Source organism: Onychomys torridus, chromosome 5 (genome assembly GCF_903995425.1).
Source record: "Onychomys torridus chromosome 5, mOncTor1.1, whole genome shotgun sequence".
Classification (NCBI taxonomy): Eukaryota; Metazoa; Chordata; class Mammalia; order Rodentia; family Cricetidae; genus Onychomys; species Onychomys torridus.
Window position 1 is genome coordinate 23,127,173 of NC_050447.1, and position 16,892 is coordinate 23,144,064.

The window sequence follows — 16,892 nt, forward strand, 5'->3', positions numbered from 1 at the left end:
AACACTAACACACCAAAATCTATTATGATTCTCTTTTTTAATTTTGTTAAACACTATTTTCTCTTAACTATGGTGGATACTATTTCATATTGCATTTTTGGATGGAAAAAAAGCTACTATAAAAGGTTTTGGGGGCTGGGTGTGATGATGCATGCCCCTTAATCACAACACTTGAAAGGCAGAAGCAGGCAGACTGAGGTTTGAGGCCAGCCTTGTCTACATAATGACAGCCAGCCAGGGCTACACAGTGAGACCCTGTCTCAAACAACAAAGTGTGTGTGGTATTTGTGTGTGGGGGGGGGACGGGACAGGACACACAATGCAATGGAGCAGAAAAAACGAACACAAAAATCTAAGGGTCAAGAAAGGACTCCAGACCTTATTCAGCAGATTGATCTTTGTGACAGTGTTGGTGGCCTCCCCAGAGTGCTTCACCAACAGTGCAATGAGGCGGACAAAGGCATCAAGGTTGTGATAGCACTTGGCTCGGATCATGGTGGGATTGGCAGCAGGATTGTGCTGCTGCTCCGCTTGAGCACGGTAACTGATTTCAACACACATTTCAGTGCAAAGACGAAAAAACCTTGTTATGAGGTCATCAGTCTTAAGTATTCCTTGTTGGTGCATCTGCAGTGGGAACAACCAACCATCATGGTGAGTCCACACTCAAAATCAACTTTACACGTCAGCTCTCAAACAGCCACACTCTAGCTTATTTCCATTTCTGATTCTCACTCTGTGAAAGGATGCCATCAGAAAAATGACTCCCTACTAATAAGGAGCCATGGCAGAGTTCCTCCCAGTTTTAATTCATGGAGAAGACTGAACAAAGAGTACCATTAAGTTTGAAAAGGAGGGTATCTACAAATAATCTGGAAAACTTTTAGAGACTCTCAAGGTGCTAATATATTGTTCTCCCAGGGAGCCTCAGTTGCTTGTACATTTAACTTCACATAATTAACACTTCTCAGATACACTCCTCTTTTTTAACCAGTGGCAAAGCTTTTGAAACTCCAGCCATTTGCAGAGAAATCATTTATTGAATAAATACTCAAAATTTTGTTTTTTAAATGAAATAATCTTTTATACTGTTATAATTACTGGAAAAGGCGAGTTCCAGGTCAAGCAGGGCTAAATACCAACACTGTCTCAAAAAATTATGAAATAAATAAAAAAATAAAATTTAAAAAAGAAAAAGCAACAGGGGAAGTAACATTAAAAGCAGCAGAACTATTGGGTGAGCACTTAATCTAAGATTAACATTCTAAGACACAATGGGGACCAGGAGTGTCCCATAAGCTCTTCTTGGAACTCTTAAAACTGTTCAAGTATCTTGATAAACAACAGAACAGCTAAACAGGCTGAATTATGAAAACAATGCCCCAAGCCAAGACAGAAGGCCAGCACAAGGATCTTATTCCACACTGAAATGTGAAAACTTTGCAGTGGAACAAAGAACATGCGCAGGACAAACACAACAAGTAAAAAGAAATTTCCCGGAAGGTCTCCCGCAGCATCTCCCCAAGAGAACAGGTGAAAGCAAACGAGAAGCTAGACAGGAACCACATCCATAACCACGACACAACAATCCACAAACTCCCACACATTTGAATTTCTTCCAATGGAATGAGAAATCAAACTATAAATATAAGATGATAGCTTTTCAATGGACCTATGTTTTATAATTTCCTGGATTCTTTTAGCGAAGAAATTTACGTGACATAGTTTACTAGTATCATTCATGCTGAAAAGTGAATTCAATTCTCAACAAGTTCATTTAATTGTCAGGTATTTAAAAACAGAATTAATCTTTCTTTGGCAAAACAACCAACTTTTGGTTTCAATTTGAGGAAACGAAAAAAATAGTCAAGTATATAGTTTACTGAACAATATTGTATGGTTTTATTAAAGAAATTCTAAGGCCAGTTCAAGAAAGGACTGTTCCTGACAAGTTCTAGGACACTAATTCCTCCTCTTTGTTCCCACATCACTGAGAACAGTCAGTAATGAACAAAAACAGGATACAAAATGCACCCTGACTATTTTTTCCAGTTTATTCTGTAAACTGTTTATTTTTCTTAATATTTACTTTTATTATGTGTTGAGTGCTCACGCATGCTTGTTAGTGCGCACTTGTGTTCAACGGTGCAGATGTGCGCACATGAGTGCAGATGTCTGCCAAGACCAGAGATGTGAAGTGTCCCTGGAGCTGGACTTAGCTGCACAGGGAACTAAACTTCAGTCCTCTGCAAGAACAGTACAAACTATGTGCTCTGAACTGCCCAGTCATCTCTCCAGCCCACCGAAACCACTTAATTTGCCATGGACTCATACATATGGGTGCTTAGTCACCAAGGAGTGGTAGTATTTGAGAAGGATTAGAGGTTTGGCCTTGGAGTAGGTGTGGCCTTGTTGGAGGAGGTATATCACTAGGGGTGGGCTCTTTTTTCTTTCTTTTTTTTTTTTTGGGGGGGGGGGCAGTATTGCAGGATGGCACTGCTGCTCCAGTTTCAAAAGTCTATGCCAGGCCCAGGATGTCCTTCTCAGCTACTGCCCCACCAGTGCCATGCATGTCACCATACTTCAACCTCTGAAAACTGTAAGCAAGCTCCCAATTCAGTGCTTTCTTTTCTAAGAGTTGCTTTAGTCATGGTGTCGGTCTCTTATTAAGATACTTGGTAAGCCTGATTTTTAGAAAGCAGCTCAATTTCCACTTTCAAACTTCAATCTGCATCAGATTCAATAAATAGATACACTAGAAAAAACACAATAAAAATATTCTACCACTAAATAGCGATTTGTTGTATCTTGTTTTTAAAATGTGCTAGCTGGGTGTGGTGGCACAGGCCTTTAATCCCAGCACTTGGGAGGCAGAAGCAGGGGGATCTCTGTGAGTTCAAAGCTATCCTGCTCTACAGAGTGAGTTCCAGGACAGCCAAGGTTACACACAGAAACTCTTGTCTCATAAAACCACACCCACACCCAGAGAGAGAGAGAGAGAGAGAGAGAGAGAGAGAGAGAGAGAGACACACACACACACACACACACACACACACACACACACACACACACACACACACACAGAGACACAGACACACGATACTCTAAAATTTTAATGTATTGGCTCAAAATCCATTACTGGTGACTATTAGTAAAATAATATTTTGTGGCTCATTATTCATTTTCCAACCCACTACACATTGTAGCTATGACAACTCAAATAGGATAAATAGGACTAAAGAGTAGGAATACTGTATTTACAGTAGCTATTACCAATAGTGAGGAAATACACATAGGCCATATTAATTTAACAGAGCACGAAGGTGATATTTTTGTTTGCATGGGTATGAAGATAATTCTGACCACAGGTATACAATACTGAACTTAATATTGGAGTTATCACACCCTACTTATGTTGAATAAAAAGCACCTTTCTTTCCAAAAGCTCTACCTGTCCAACAAACGCAGAGAAAGCTTTGGTACTGTCACGGCCAGCTGCTGCTGAATGGTATAGATTCACCCATTCCCTCAGAAGATACTCTGCCTTCTCCCTCAGGCCTGGAGGGTCGTCATATTCTGAGGCTTGAGAGATCCCAGAATGCATCATAAAGTTAGGGCCTCCATGAGCACGATCAATCATTGCTTCATAGTTGGATCGCACTACTTCCATCAGCTGGGGTAATCTAGTATGATAAATTCAGATTGAAAATCAGTTAACCCACTGTTCCTTATTTTATAGATACACAACTGGACCATTTATCAGAACTTGTGAAACTCAGGTATGCTACACTGGCTGGTCAATGAGTCCTAAGACCTGCCTGTCTCTGCCTCCCCAGTGCTGACCGTACCAGCGTGCACAGCTACACTCTGCTTGGTGTCGTGTACAATCCTGCATGTACACGTGAATGCATGTGCACATCCTGTGGAGGCTGGGGGATAACCTTCGGTTATTATTGCTGAAGGATTTGTCCATGCTGTTTTTTGAGAAAGTTTCTCACTGGGACCTGGACTTGCTGATCAGACTATACCACCTGTATGTCTAGCCCAGCATTCCAAGTGTATATCAATACACTTTGCTTTAAGGGTGGGAGTTTGCTAGGGATGGGACTTAGATCTTCCTGCAAGCATTTCACTGACTGAAATTGATCTCCATGTGCCCACTAATCAGTCACTGTATACATAGCTCTGTTATCAAGAAGGCAGAGGTGATTAAGCCTAATATTAGGCCTAATTAAAATTATGTTTTAGGTGAAACAGTCACAAAATAATGTTAGTGTGTACACTAATTTCTAAAGCTCTTAGAGACTGCTGAGTGCACGAGGAAAGCAAAGCATTTCATTCTTACCCTTCTGGAGCATTGCCTCTGGAATGAGCATTAATCCTCATGAGGGTTTCAATGGTATGGAATAGATCTGCCTCAGTAATATGGGCAACACTCCTTTCATCCACCAGCAGAATTTTTACCAATTGCATAGCAAATGCCACGGCCATGTAGTTTAAGCCATTCTCCATTGACTGGCAACACAGAAGTTTGAGAGAGATAACAATTAAAATAAAAACACTCCCTAAATCCTTTAGTCCACTCAAATTAAATTTCTTCCATACCTGAGCAAGATGAAGATCATACTGCTGCATGTTAACCAAATGATTTCGAATTAACAACTCCACGGCTTCTACATTATATTTATATTCATCTCGACATTCAATTAGGCACCTAGAAAAAGACAGTATTTACCCATACTAACTATACTGGCAATGTGTTCTACACAAAGATGTCTTAAGCGACAAGTGCAACACACACACACACACACACACACACACACACACACACACACACAGAACAACACCGCTGGGCGATGGTGGCGCATGCCTTAAATCCCAGCACTCGAGAGGCAGAGACAGGCAGATCTTTGTGAGTTCAAGGCCAGCCTGGGCTACTGAGCAAGATCCAGGAAAGGCACAAAGCTACACAGAGAAACGCTATCTCGAAAAACCAAAAAAACAAACAAACACCCAACAATCAACTAACCAACTAACCAACTAAAAGAATAAGCAGGCTAGAGATATTGAAGTACAACCTAGGCTTAGCACTTATGAGGTACTCAGCAAACAGCTCCAGCAATGCAATTAAGTCTTAATGTTAAGACAGCCAAAGCAAGCCAGGCAGCGGTGGCACAGGCTCTTATCCCAGCATTCAGGAGGCAGAGCCAGTTGAATCTCTGTGAGTTAGAGGCCAGACTGGTCCACAGAGTGAGATCCAAGGCAGGCACCAAAACTACACAGAGAAACCCTGACTCGAAAAACAACAAACAAAAAGACAGCCCAGGCTTTACTTTCAAATTTTGGGAAGTAGGAGGGATTTCAATCAAGGCACTAAAATATTTACCATGAATGATACTAACTGTGAAATGAAAACAGATGACCTAAAATGCATTCCTCAAAGGCACGTACTGGAACTACTCAACAATTCTTACCCCTTAGAATCAAGAGATTGAAAGCCCCATTTATCTTGTAGGCAAAAGAAAAACATCTAGAAATAAATAGGCAATGTATATCAAAAGCCAGTCCATGGGGCTTAGAGATGGCTCAGTTGTTTAGAATACTTTTTGTTCTTGCAAAAGACCCAGGTTCAATTTTCCAACACCCACACGGTGGCTCACAAATCATCCTTCATGCCAATTTCAGGGGCTCTGGTGTCCTCTGCAGGCACCAGGCACACACATAGTAGTATACATGCAAGCAAGCTATGCATAATGCATGCAAGCAAAACACTGATGTACATAAAATTAAAAACCTAAAATAATGATAAAATTAGCCCAGTAATGATTAGTTTTCTAAGGTTACCCACCTTGTGATCTGTTTGTTGCACCATGGTGATCCGTATGCCCTGCCATCCTGCAAAGCTTTTAGTACCAAGAGGTGGCATTCCCTGTATCGCAGCAATAGGTCAGCATCAGCACCACTTGTGGCATCTAATAAACCCTCTACAGCCTATGAACAGAAGAAAGTATTCACAACCATGGAAAATACAGGACTTGATTAACTATGCAACCTGGAAATCAAACACAAACAATTACATAATTTCTAAAGCTTCAAAATTCTTATCTCCACTCTGAACTTCCACCTAGTTTAAACTTAATCATTATTATTTGCTGTCTTAAGTCTCTAGGCAGTCAAAAGTTTGTCTTCCTAATTATTTATAGTCTTCCTAATCTAACATGCCCATTCCCCAAACACTTCTATCAATTTACTTAAAATCAAAAGGTATGTCTTCTTATAGTTTTTCCATTCATCATACTTCCAAGAAAATATTACCATATGGCAAAGAGGTCTCACCTAGTCACTTCTAACTGCCATAACTACATCCTACAGCGCTGAGGAGTGTCAACAAACTTGGTTTATATATATATATTTTAACTCAATTCCAAGAATTTAGATTTAGGTACAGATCAAACTCTATAAACCTACTTCCTTCTACAAGCAATAGCTTAACACAAACCTTCTGCAGCAATCCAAGAGCAGCTATCGCGTCTCGAGAATTCCGAGACAACACTACAACCTCCAAAAGACTTCGTAGAGCTTGGGCTTGAGGGTTCATGGCCAAAGTTGGTGGAATGGCATGTAGGTGCTGCTCCAGCTCTGTAATACACTTATCATAAATCTGAGCTACATCATCTGTTGCCCAAGCTTGCTGTTTTAGAAAAAGAAATAACCAGAGATAAGCAAACATTTTAAGGCTGTTCACTGACACAATTTACCAATGAAATACAAGTCAGTCCTTGGCATATTTCTCCAGCTTATGTTTTTCATTCAAGTATACAAGCCCCTTCCTGATCTATTCAGTCTTTGTATGCTAAGTGGCGTAACGCAAGGAAGGCTGGAGCAGAGGTGTTTCACAGTGCAAAGCATAGATAGCATCAACATAATTAAGTGACCAGAGGATACAATATCAATAATGCAAAGGACTGATCACAGCATGTGTGTCATCCAGCAAGCGTTTTGCAACTTCAAAGTCTTCCGAGTTATAAAGCATGACTGGACAGAGTAAAAATACAGCATCACTGTTTTTTTTTCTTTTTTTCATCTTTCAAACAGGGTTTTCCTGTGTGACCCTGGCTGTCCTGAACTCACTTTATATACCAGACAGGCTCTAACTCAGAGATTGGCCTACCTCTGCCTCAAGAGCACTGAGATTAAAGGCATGCACGCACCACCATGCCCAGCTATGTGCTTTTCCTATTAAAAACATACTACTGGCCTGGAAAAGATAGCTTAGTGGATCAGAGCCTGCCATGCAACCATGAAGACCTGAGTTCAAACCTCTAGAAGCCTGTAATGATGGGTGCAGTAGCATATGTCTGTAATCCCGGGGTTCTGTTAAGGGAGGGAAAGCAGGAGTGGTCATGGAAGCACACTTCCTCCAAGGCTCAGGGAAGATTTAAATGGGTACAAGAGTTTAAGAGGCAGATTTTTAACAAGTGTGCTACAAAAGTCTTTTGGGTATGATAAGGAAGTCACAGAGGCTCAGGTCACAGGCACAAGACGGAGCTCATCAACATTACTGCACCACAAATGGGAGAGAAGTACATGAGGCCCCTCCCCTACTTAATGGCTCTGGGGAGAGGGAACAGTTGTTCTTAAATAGGGTGTAGTTGATATTGCCTGATCCAGTAAAAACCCTACCCCATACCCATGCAAATATACAAGCCTCCCTTCTTAAATTAAGTGGGTCATTTACTGTTTTTTGTCAGAGTGTGGATGTATGTGGAGGTCAGAAACTAATTCATGGGAATCTGCTTTCTCCTTCCTGAGGAAAATGCAGGTTTTCAAGTTTGTTGGCAAATGCCTTATTACACCACTGAGCCATCAGCAGGTTATTTAAAATAAATAAATAGAAAAGAGGTATGAAAAGTGGGGAGACTGGGAGGAAATTCAGCTCCAGAGGAAACAGAGGAAGATAAATGGGGGCACAATAGAGGTGAATATGCTCCAATTATTCACATACATGAAATAAATAATGAGTACATTTTCAATTATTTTAAAAAAGAGAACGTTCAGAAAACATACTCAGTACAGGCACTTTATATCATTCTTTCTAAAAGAGAAAAGAAAACTAACAGAAACAAAGAAGGCAAAGGTCACAACTGCTCAAGGGGGAAAATATTTTCCTGGTATTTTCAACTTCTGTTAAATCTCTTGCACAATTTTAGAAACTCTCCCTTCAAATGTAATTAAGTATAAAACAGACAAAAAAATTACAAAGGAAATCAAGAGTTAAGATATTCTGAGCTAAATAGTAACAGTTAAGCTAATGCCTATATGCCATGCTGACTTAACAAAGATCATCTACAACTCAATTGCTTCCATCCCCCTATACCCAGTAACAAGCTCCCAAGCAGAAAATGATGCATTTTAAAATTATGTTTCATACTATAAACACTTAATTTAATCCAAGTGAAGTATTTACCTTCATGGGCTGAGCTAAAAATCCTGTAGGCTGACTTAAGTCATTTGTAGGTAAGAAGCCAGGCACATTTCGTGCAAACTCTTCATAAACGGCTAGCTGCTTTGGGTCCACACCACCAACCTTAGGAGAAGAAAGCCTTTTTTGGTAGAATCCACTCCACAATCAAAAGACACTTATTTTTACTTTTTATTTTGTATTGGAGAAAGTTGAGACAGGTCTCTCTCTATAGTACTAGAATTCACTATGTAGACCAGGCAGGCTGGCCTCCAACCAAGAGCTCCTCCTACCTCTGCTAGGATTAAAGGCATGTGCCACCAAGCCCAGCTGAAAGTTAGTTTTTGAAAGTAGGAAGTTTGCATCAGGAGTTTGAGAGAACCATTACTATAACATATGCCAGCACACATGCCCATAGGCCACAGAAGCCGTTTCCCCACTTTCCTGGTAGAGTCATCGTCACTTAAAGTCATCAGCAATTTTTTCACAGAGCAACACGTGTTGGCACGCCAGCAATCCCAGTACTTGGGAAGAAGAGATCAGATGCTACAATTTTGAAACGGTCTGGGCTGTAGATGGAAGCCCCATCTCAACAATAATCACTAAGAAATCCCTCAGGTGGGACTGTGCCATGCAATTTTCCCTTGATGCTATATCAGACCCTCATCATCATGTTGGGACCAAAAAGGAACTATCAATAAAAGGATTAATACCAGAAAATGTGAAAAACCAAGCTCATGTTGGGAAACAAAAGCTAAGACGTACATGAACTTTTTATACCAACACTGAGCAACTCTGGGGATGGGAAGAAGTTCCATCCCCGCACCAGGAAATTTTAAAGTGAAATGCTACTAGAGATGCTTTCTTCAGAAGCAGTATTTAGACACACCCCCTAGTCCTGGTGAGGCATTCATGCAACAGAGACACAGAGGAAGAAGCAAAAGTGAAACAAGGAAACAAGAGCCTCAATTCTCACTTTCAGCCTGATCTGCTCTGGCATCCGTTCCGCTTGGTATGTTAATACAACAGGATCACAGTATCTTCGTCCCTCTTGCCGAGCATGCTTTCTCAGCTCAAATTCCTACAAATAAAAAAAGTCACTGAGGTTCTTGTTATGAGACACATCCTCAAATTGAAAGAAACCACAACTTTAAAGATAGATGCTAAACACTTACAGTTGCCAATCTCTTGTCCATCTCCGGGCCAGCTTTCTCCACTGCAGTCTTCTGAATAAAACAACAAGCTAATTCACAATTGTCCTGAGCTAACTGAGCAGCAGCCTGATCCATCATTTCCCTTTGTTGTGGAGATGCAGTCTATTGAGAACACAAAACAAAAGAAAAAAAGTAATCTTAAAATGTACTGCAAGTTCTGGTACTACTTATATATCAGACAATACCTACAAATATAGGTAATTCATTCACTTGTGAGATAAAAATATTTTCAAGCATTTTATCAATTTGTGGTTAACACACTAAACAATATTGTAACAATAAATAAAAATTCCAAATCTGATACCTGAGACTTGAAAGAGTAACTTGAAGAGACACTGTATGGTGACTACATATACAAAGTAACTTTAAAGTCAAGGCTGGTCTCTCTATATATAAACTTCATGACAGTCAAGGCTGTATGTGATCATGACCTTGTCCAAAGAATCTTCCTTTCTTTAATAAAATACTTGATACTGATAGCGGCTAAACACTGCTGAGCACACAACTATGTACAAAAAAAGGCAAATGTGATCCCTGGCTTAACACAGCTTGTAATCTAAAGACCAGGAACTGAAGTGTACTTCAGTGCTAAAGCATGCCTAACATGAAAAAGCTATGGATCCTACCAAGAGGGGAAGAGGAAGACATTTAAAAAGGAAAAAATTGGTTATTTTAGGATAAAATAGTAACAGTCAATGCCACAGGCAAAAACAAACTCTGGCAGACAAGTAATGAATTTTATAGTGCACAAAATAATCAACTTACACGAAGGGCTGAGGCAAAACTGTTTTTTAGGTTGGTAGATATGCTCATCAGTAAAGGCTCCCTGCAAGTAATCATAGCCATGCCAGCTGTCAAGTTCCGCATCATGTGATGAGCTGCTATTCGCATTCTAGATTCTTCAGAATCCAGGGCAAAGTCCTTTCGGACTATCTGTTCACAAGTAGTCATGGCAATCTTAATTGACCGATCTACCACAGGATGGACCAGCTCCTGGACAGCCCGTTCAATTGCTTGCCTCACACACTGCTTCAACTGTGGGTGAGCCTGAAACAAAGGGATCTGAAAGGAGAGAGAGGCACAAACCATGCCATCAGCTTATTATAGAAATAAGAAAATAAGACACCCAGATAGTGACTCGTATTCTCTCAACGCTATACTATACAAACTATAGAGTTCACAAAACCTCAGGAAAAGGATTGTATGTGTGTCAGTATAACCTGTAATTCGTTGTTTTTTTTTTTTTTCTTTTTCTTTTAAATTCCCTTCAATTAACAGGCAAGCTGTTCTTTAAACACCTATTACTTATAGACACAAGACTTTCTTTTTTTTAGTTGTTGTTGTTGTTGTTTTTCGAGACAGGGTTTCTCTGTACAGGCGTGAGCCACCAACGCCCAGCTGACTTTCTAATTTAAAATTATGGCTAGATTAATTGTTAAAAAGACAATTCCCTGCCAACTGTTGGTGGCTCATGTCTTCAATCCCAGCACTCAGGAGGCAGAGGCAGGCAAATCTCTGTGAGTCTGAGGCCAGCCTGGTCTACAAAGCAAATTCCAGCCAGGGCTATTCAGAGAAAAACTGTCTCCAACCAAAAACCAAACAAACAAAAAACCAATATTTCTCAGGGACTAGAAGACGGCTCATTGGTCAAAAGCACTTGCTTCTCTTGCATAGGCCCCAGAATTTGGTCACCATCACCCCCGTGGCAGCTTTAGAATGGCCTGTAATTCCAATTCCAGGGGATCTGGTGTCACTTTCTGGGGCTCAGGCACATGTGACGTGCACAGAACATATGCAGACAAAACACTTACACATCAAATAAAAATAAATGTGAAAGACTCTGGCTTAGAAATTCTAATATACAAACTGCAGTCTGCCAAAAGAAATGGTTTAATACCAGGCCAAAGTAACATGATAATCAAACAAAGAAAAGCTACTACAGCATACATTAAGAACAATCTTTTGACCTATGTATGGATTATCAAAATCATGATTTTATTGCTGGTATAATTAAATCACTGGGGAGTAGGGTAAGAACAACAAATAGGAATTCCAACCACTGAAAAACTATTTTTACAAGCAAGGGGATCCTACTTGTACTATATGCACTATAGATCTCTCAAAACACACATATAGGATTTGTGTGGACCAAGCTGTCTTAGAACTCACTGTGTAAACCAAGCTGGCCAACTCCCAGAGGTCAGCCTGCCTGTGCCTCCTGAGTGCTGGGATTAAAGACATTTGAAGGAGGAGGGGAGGGGAAGGCAGGGGAAAGAGAGGAGAAAGAGAAGAGAAGGGAAGGGAAGGGAAGAGAAGGGAAGGGAAGGGAAGGGGGGCAAAAACCAAACAAACAAAAAACACCTCACAGGGGAAAGATGGTAAACAGCAAACAAAGGCCCAGTGGTTAGGCACTTGCTGGTCTTGGGGAGGGAGGACCAGGGTTTGATTCACAGAACCAATTTGGTAGCTCACAATCATCTGCAACTCCAGTTCTAGGAAAGCTGATGCACATGACATGCATGTGGTACACATATATACATACAGGTAAAGCAATCACACACATGATAAATCAATCTTTTCAACAAAGAAAGAAAAAAGGAAAGATTAGTTTTACTTACTGTAGGGTTTAGAGTAATGTGTGGTGCCAGGCCTGCAAGAGAATAGACATTGATGTCGTGGTAGCTGTACTGAGGCTGTGGTGGAACTGTGGCTGTACACGTAGTACTGGTAGCTGGTGTTGTTGAAGTTGCTAGGTGTGAAGAGATAAGAGCACATTTGTTGAATATATGGAAAAATTAGTTGGCCATTAAGTGGATTTTATCTACTTCAACTAACTGGTTAGACTCTTGAAAAGGGAGCAGCTGAGGTCACATCTTTCCCATCCTGAAAAAGAAATTTTGCTACTACATGAACTATGAGCCAAGTATATAAATGTCCATCAGTGGCAGTGTTCCATAGCATAGAAACACTTTTTGTTTGTTCAAACGGTTTTTTTTGAGACAGTTTTCTCCATATAACAGTTACAACTGTCCTAAAACTCATTCTGTAGAACAGGCTGGCCTCGAACACACAGAGATCCACCCTCCTCTTTCTCCCAAGTGGTGGGCATTAAAGGCGTGCACCACCACACCTGGCCACACAGAAACATTTTAAGGGTAAATCTACACTAGCCATGGGTACCTATCTTCACTGATCTTTAACCTAGCCGTTACCAGGTTCAGTTGGAATTTATCAGATGCCAAGAGAAGGGGAGAAAATGGCTTAGGGTGGTGGCTGGTATAGTCTACCAATACCTCATGGTTTAACATAACTACATCACACACTCACACACACACACACACACACACACACACACACGTTTACTTGTCGGGGTCCCAGGCTGGGTGAGAACGAAATATCTAGCTTAAGTTGGCCTCAAACTCACAGTCCTCCTGGCTTTAGCTTTTCAAGTGCTGGGATTACAGATGTGCACCCCTAAACCCAGTCCTGAGCGTCTTGACATAATGTTCTCCTAGCAGATGTGCCTAATCTGACAAACCCTAGATTTTAAGAAATAATGCAGGCTATTGGGCCATTCAAGTACTTTCGACACTTCAAATACTGTAAGAGATAAACTAGCCTGGTTATGATGCAAGGACAATTAACTGTCTCGTATTTGCTTAAGATCATGTTAAGAGATGCAGACAATCTGGTAGGGTGTTACTGAGGTGTCACGCTCACTTTTACACACGTGGGCACTGAGTGGCTTGTCTAAGGTCCGGCCAAGGCCAGGCTTCTGCACTCACTTGTCGTCGTCATGGCAGGCAGCTCTTCGGGCTGTGTGACGTCTTTCTTTGGGGCAGAGAGTTGCTCGTCCAAGTTCTTCAGGCGATCTTTATCTTTCAGCAGGTTTCCAGGTTTGAGCTCATTGATGTCTAATGCAAGGTTCTTACAGAGCACCTCAATCTCAAACTTCAAGTTTAACTGAATAATTCCAGTATTTGATTAGAATTTTGAAGAGAAAATTTGAGCCTTCTTCACAATATATACTACCCCTCAACCCAATGGTACAATTGCCCACTGCCCTGTTCAATAGTCTGTCTTTAATACAAAGTTTAATCATCTTAAGGCAGAAAACTCTCCCCAGGGTGAAGCAACAATTTTACCTTTAAGTCATGTTCCTGGTGCAGCTCAGCCAATACATTCATAATTGCCATTGTCCAGGGATTTGGTGGTCTAAAAACCTAAAGAAAAGTATGGTATTAAGCTAGCTCTTAATCAAACCATTATTTAGTATTATTTCAACACTTAAATTGATGGGACCCTGACAAAACGCCTACAATACATTCCAGAACAACACCAAAGCTGATACAGTCTGTCTTATAATTTCACCTAACTCTACAAATATCTAAAATCAACTAAGGAAAACCTATTGAAATAGCTCTATGCACACAACAACAAAGCTAGACTCTCTTGGGAATTGTGTTAAGTCTCTCACAACTCACCATGAATAACATTTACTCACCAGACTACGAATGCTGGACTCTAGAACTTTGGCAACAAAGGGGACTACGTAAAGCAACTCTTGTTGTCCTTTAACGTAAGCCTCTAGCAGCAAAGATTTCACATCCAAGTCCTAGAATTTTAAAACAAAACTTTTGAGAAGCTGAGAATCTATTCCAGAACCCTCAGGGAAAGAAATAGAAAATAAAAACAAAAAAATTCAGGAAAATTATCTCACTTACTAAGCTCATCTCTCAAAATCCAATCAATACATTATCTGACCCTTGCCTAGGAAAAAGGGGGTGCAAGCAAGCATACCTCACTGGCGTTTCTCTATCCTAAAAGAGCCCACTGGACATAGAATTAAGAATCCTAACATGGTCAAAGTCTTGCAAAAGCCCAGTGATAATTAAAACATTCCTTCCAGCCAACTTTTATACATGTATATATCCATCTGAAAACTCACCGTGTGCAAGATGGGCTTATTTTTAGCTAATGTGATCATTCCCAGCCAATGTCCCAAGTTCTTTAGCAGAGAACGATCTGAGAAATTGGCCGCAGCTTTATCAGAGGTCAGCAGCACCTACAATAGTTAAGGATTTATAAATATAAGAATAAAGCTTATGAAAGAAATTCTCAATTTCATATTTGAGAATTCCATTACCCATTCTAAAAAAAGTAAGCTGTACCCAAAGAAGATCAATTCCATGTATCACATTGATATTATCTCACTATGTTCTTTCGCAAACGTTTTGTTTTAAGGAGCTCAACAGGTGGAATATATCTATCGCACGCAAGACCCTGGGTTGGAATCCCAGCACGACAGAATAAGTAGACAGACAAATGGTTATTATTGAAATTTGCCATAGAATACATGGGAACTTCCAAAGATTATAATAATCCTTACTATAAGATAATAAAAGCTGAACATTATGTTCCGTAACTCCATAAAGCAACAGCCAAATGGCACAAGTCAGCTGTGCAACAAGGAGCCAGGAATTCTTTTTGCACTACAGCGTAACCAAGAATGGGGGAAATTCCCATCCATAGGTTTAAATATAGTGCTACTTCCAGACCCAACAATGGATGATCTCAGCTCTATCTGGTTTCACTGTTTCTTAGAAAAGTTTCGTATTCAAATATAAATGACTTTAAAAATGCAACAGTCAACTTTATGGAACAAGTATATAATAAGAGTTTGACCTTATTCCGCAAAGAATCCCAGAACCAAGGCTATTTCACAAATAGGTCTGGAATCTAGAGAGCCAACACCTGACCAGCAGAATGGTTTTCTGTAAGGCTATTCCTAGTTCTTAAAAACCAAAATAGAGAACTGAGAACATGTTCCACACAACCTCTAAAGAGATAAGGGAGAAGTGGATGTGTGTGACCAGGTCAACAAGATAATATACCACAAATACATGTAACAGAAAGCAAACTTCAGAAGCCACCATACATGGAAAGATGAAAACAAATTTTAAAGGGGGATTACATTTAAGCAATACACAAGGTTAAAAAATTAAATTCTTGGGTCAGCTAGAGGACTCAGAAAGTTTAAGTGTTGGGCACCAAACCAGATACTCTGAGTTTGAGCCGGAGACCCACATTATAGAGAACCACTTCCTGAAAGCTGCCCCCTCCCAGCACACACATGTGCATGAGTAATTTAAAATTAGTTTATAGAACATAGTAGTTAAACATCATAAAACCTATAGCACTTTCCATGGGTATCTTACATAGATAACACAGAGAAGAACAAATGATCCTAAGTTCTATCTGTTAAAATAAACTTAAGCAATTACTAAAAGACATATAAGAACGCTCACCTTAATGTTTCTGTAGGTCTCATTCAGAACCATCTTGTTAAATTCTGGGTTTTTCAATGTGTCAAGAAAGTTTGAATACAGGCTATGAAAGTTGGGCTCAATACTGACTCTTTTCATAACTAGATACTGAGAAACCCAAGGCATAAATTCTTCCTTCACAGTTTCTTTAAGCTCCTCGACCTAGCCAATCAATATGACACAGGCAATAAAGAATTAGTACAAACAGAAAAAGATGAAATGAAGCCTGGGTTCTATAAATCACACCACACAGCACCCAGCTCCATAAACTTTAGCATGCTACTGAACTTCTAAGCTGGTTCTTTCCGTGATATTCTGACAACTACTCCTCAGGTTTTAAAAGATCCCCAAGTGCTGGTATTTCAAGCTTATACCCCAAGGGCCAGCATAATAAACTTTTTTTTTGAGGTAGAGTCTCTCTGTTGCTTGGAACTCACAATGTAGACCAAGCTGGCTTCAAATTCAGATGTCCTCTACCACTAATTCACCATGTGCCATCACACTCAGCCTGAAACCTACTTCTTACGATAATCTTCAAGACCGTCATCTCAAAGTGCTACCTTAATCTTTGCTCTCAGAAGGCAAACACCGTTCCTTATGTTTGTTGAAGCTCTAACTCACAGTACTTATTTTGGGTCTAAGAAACACTTTTAAAAGTTTCTGAAAGATTAAAAAAACAAAAAACAAAAAAACCTTCCATCAAGATTGGGCATGGTAGCGCAGACCTTTAAGCCTAGCACTTGGGTGGCAGATAGAATTTAGAGGCCATCGTGGTTAACATAGCAAGCTCCAGGCTGGTCAAGGCTACTTAATTAGACCCAGTCTCAAACAAAAACCTGCCATCAAAAATAACACTTCTCTTCTCAAGAGAACATAACATTATTTCAAATA

General features: G+C 40.1%; 1 protein-coding gene and 1 non-coding gene across 8 annotated transcripts in view; both read right to left on the minus strand.

Annotated features, from left to right (window-relative positions):
* The window catches only part of Cnot1 (CCR4-NOT transcription complex subunit 1), an 81,691-nt gene that overhangs the window by 13,096 nt on the left and 51,703 nt on the right, over window positions 1-16,892 (minus strand). For 4 of the 7 annotated variants that reach the window (XM_036188767.1, XM_036188764.1, XM_036188766.1 and 1 more), the window contains exons 25-40: window positions 15,984-16,163; window positions 14,624-14,740; window positions 14,180-14,290; window positions 13,821-13,898; window positions 13,461-13,638; window positions 12,294-12,424; window positions 10,441-10,737; window positions 9,637-9,777; window positions 9,438-9,542; window positions 8,468-8,587; window positions 6,500-6,691; window positions 5,849-5,991; window positions 4,606-4,714; window positions 4,346-4,515; window positions 3,431-3,683; window positions 379-627 (exon numbers count right to left, since the gene is read on the minus strand). In XM_036188767.1, coding sequence (XP_036044660.1) covers window positions 379-627; window positions 3,431-3,683; window positions 4,346-4,515; window positions 4,606-4,714; window positions 5,849-5,991; window positions 6,500-6,691; window positions 8,468-8,587; window positions 9,438-9,542; window positions 9,637-9,777; window positions 10,441-10,737; window positions 12,294-12,424; window positions 13,461-13,638; window positions 13,821-13,898; window positions 14,180-14,290; window positions 14,624-14,740; window positions 15,984-16,163 — 2,574 coding nt within the window. The remainder of the gene's footprint in view (window positions 1-378; window positions 628-3,430; window positions 3,684-4,345; window positions 4,516-4,605; window positions 4,715-5,848; window positions 5,992-6,499; window positions 6,692-8,467; window positions 8,588-9,437; window positions 9,543-9,636; window positions 9,778-10,440; window positions 10,738-12,293; window positions 12,425-13,460; window positions 13,639-13,820; window positions 13,899-14,179; window positions 14,291-14,623; window positions 14,741-15,983; window positions 16,164-16,892) is intronic. The other 3 variants (XM_036188769.1, XM_036188770.1, XM_036188768.1) reach the window with 1 other exon arrangement.
* On the minus strand, window positions 15,088-15,223 carry LOC118584933. The gene has a single exon (XR_004945100.1). It is a non-coding gene; the product is annotated as a small nucleolar RNA SNORA46 (small nucleolar RNA).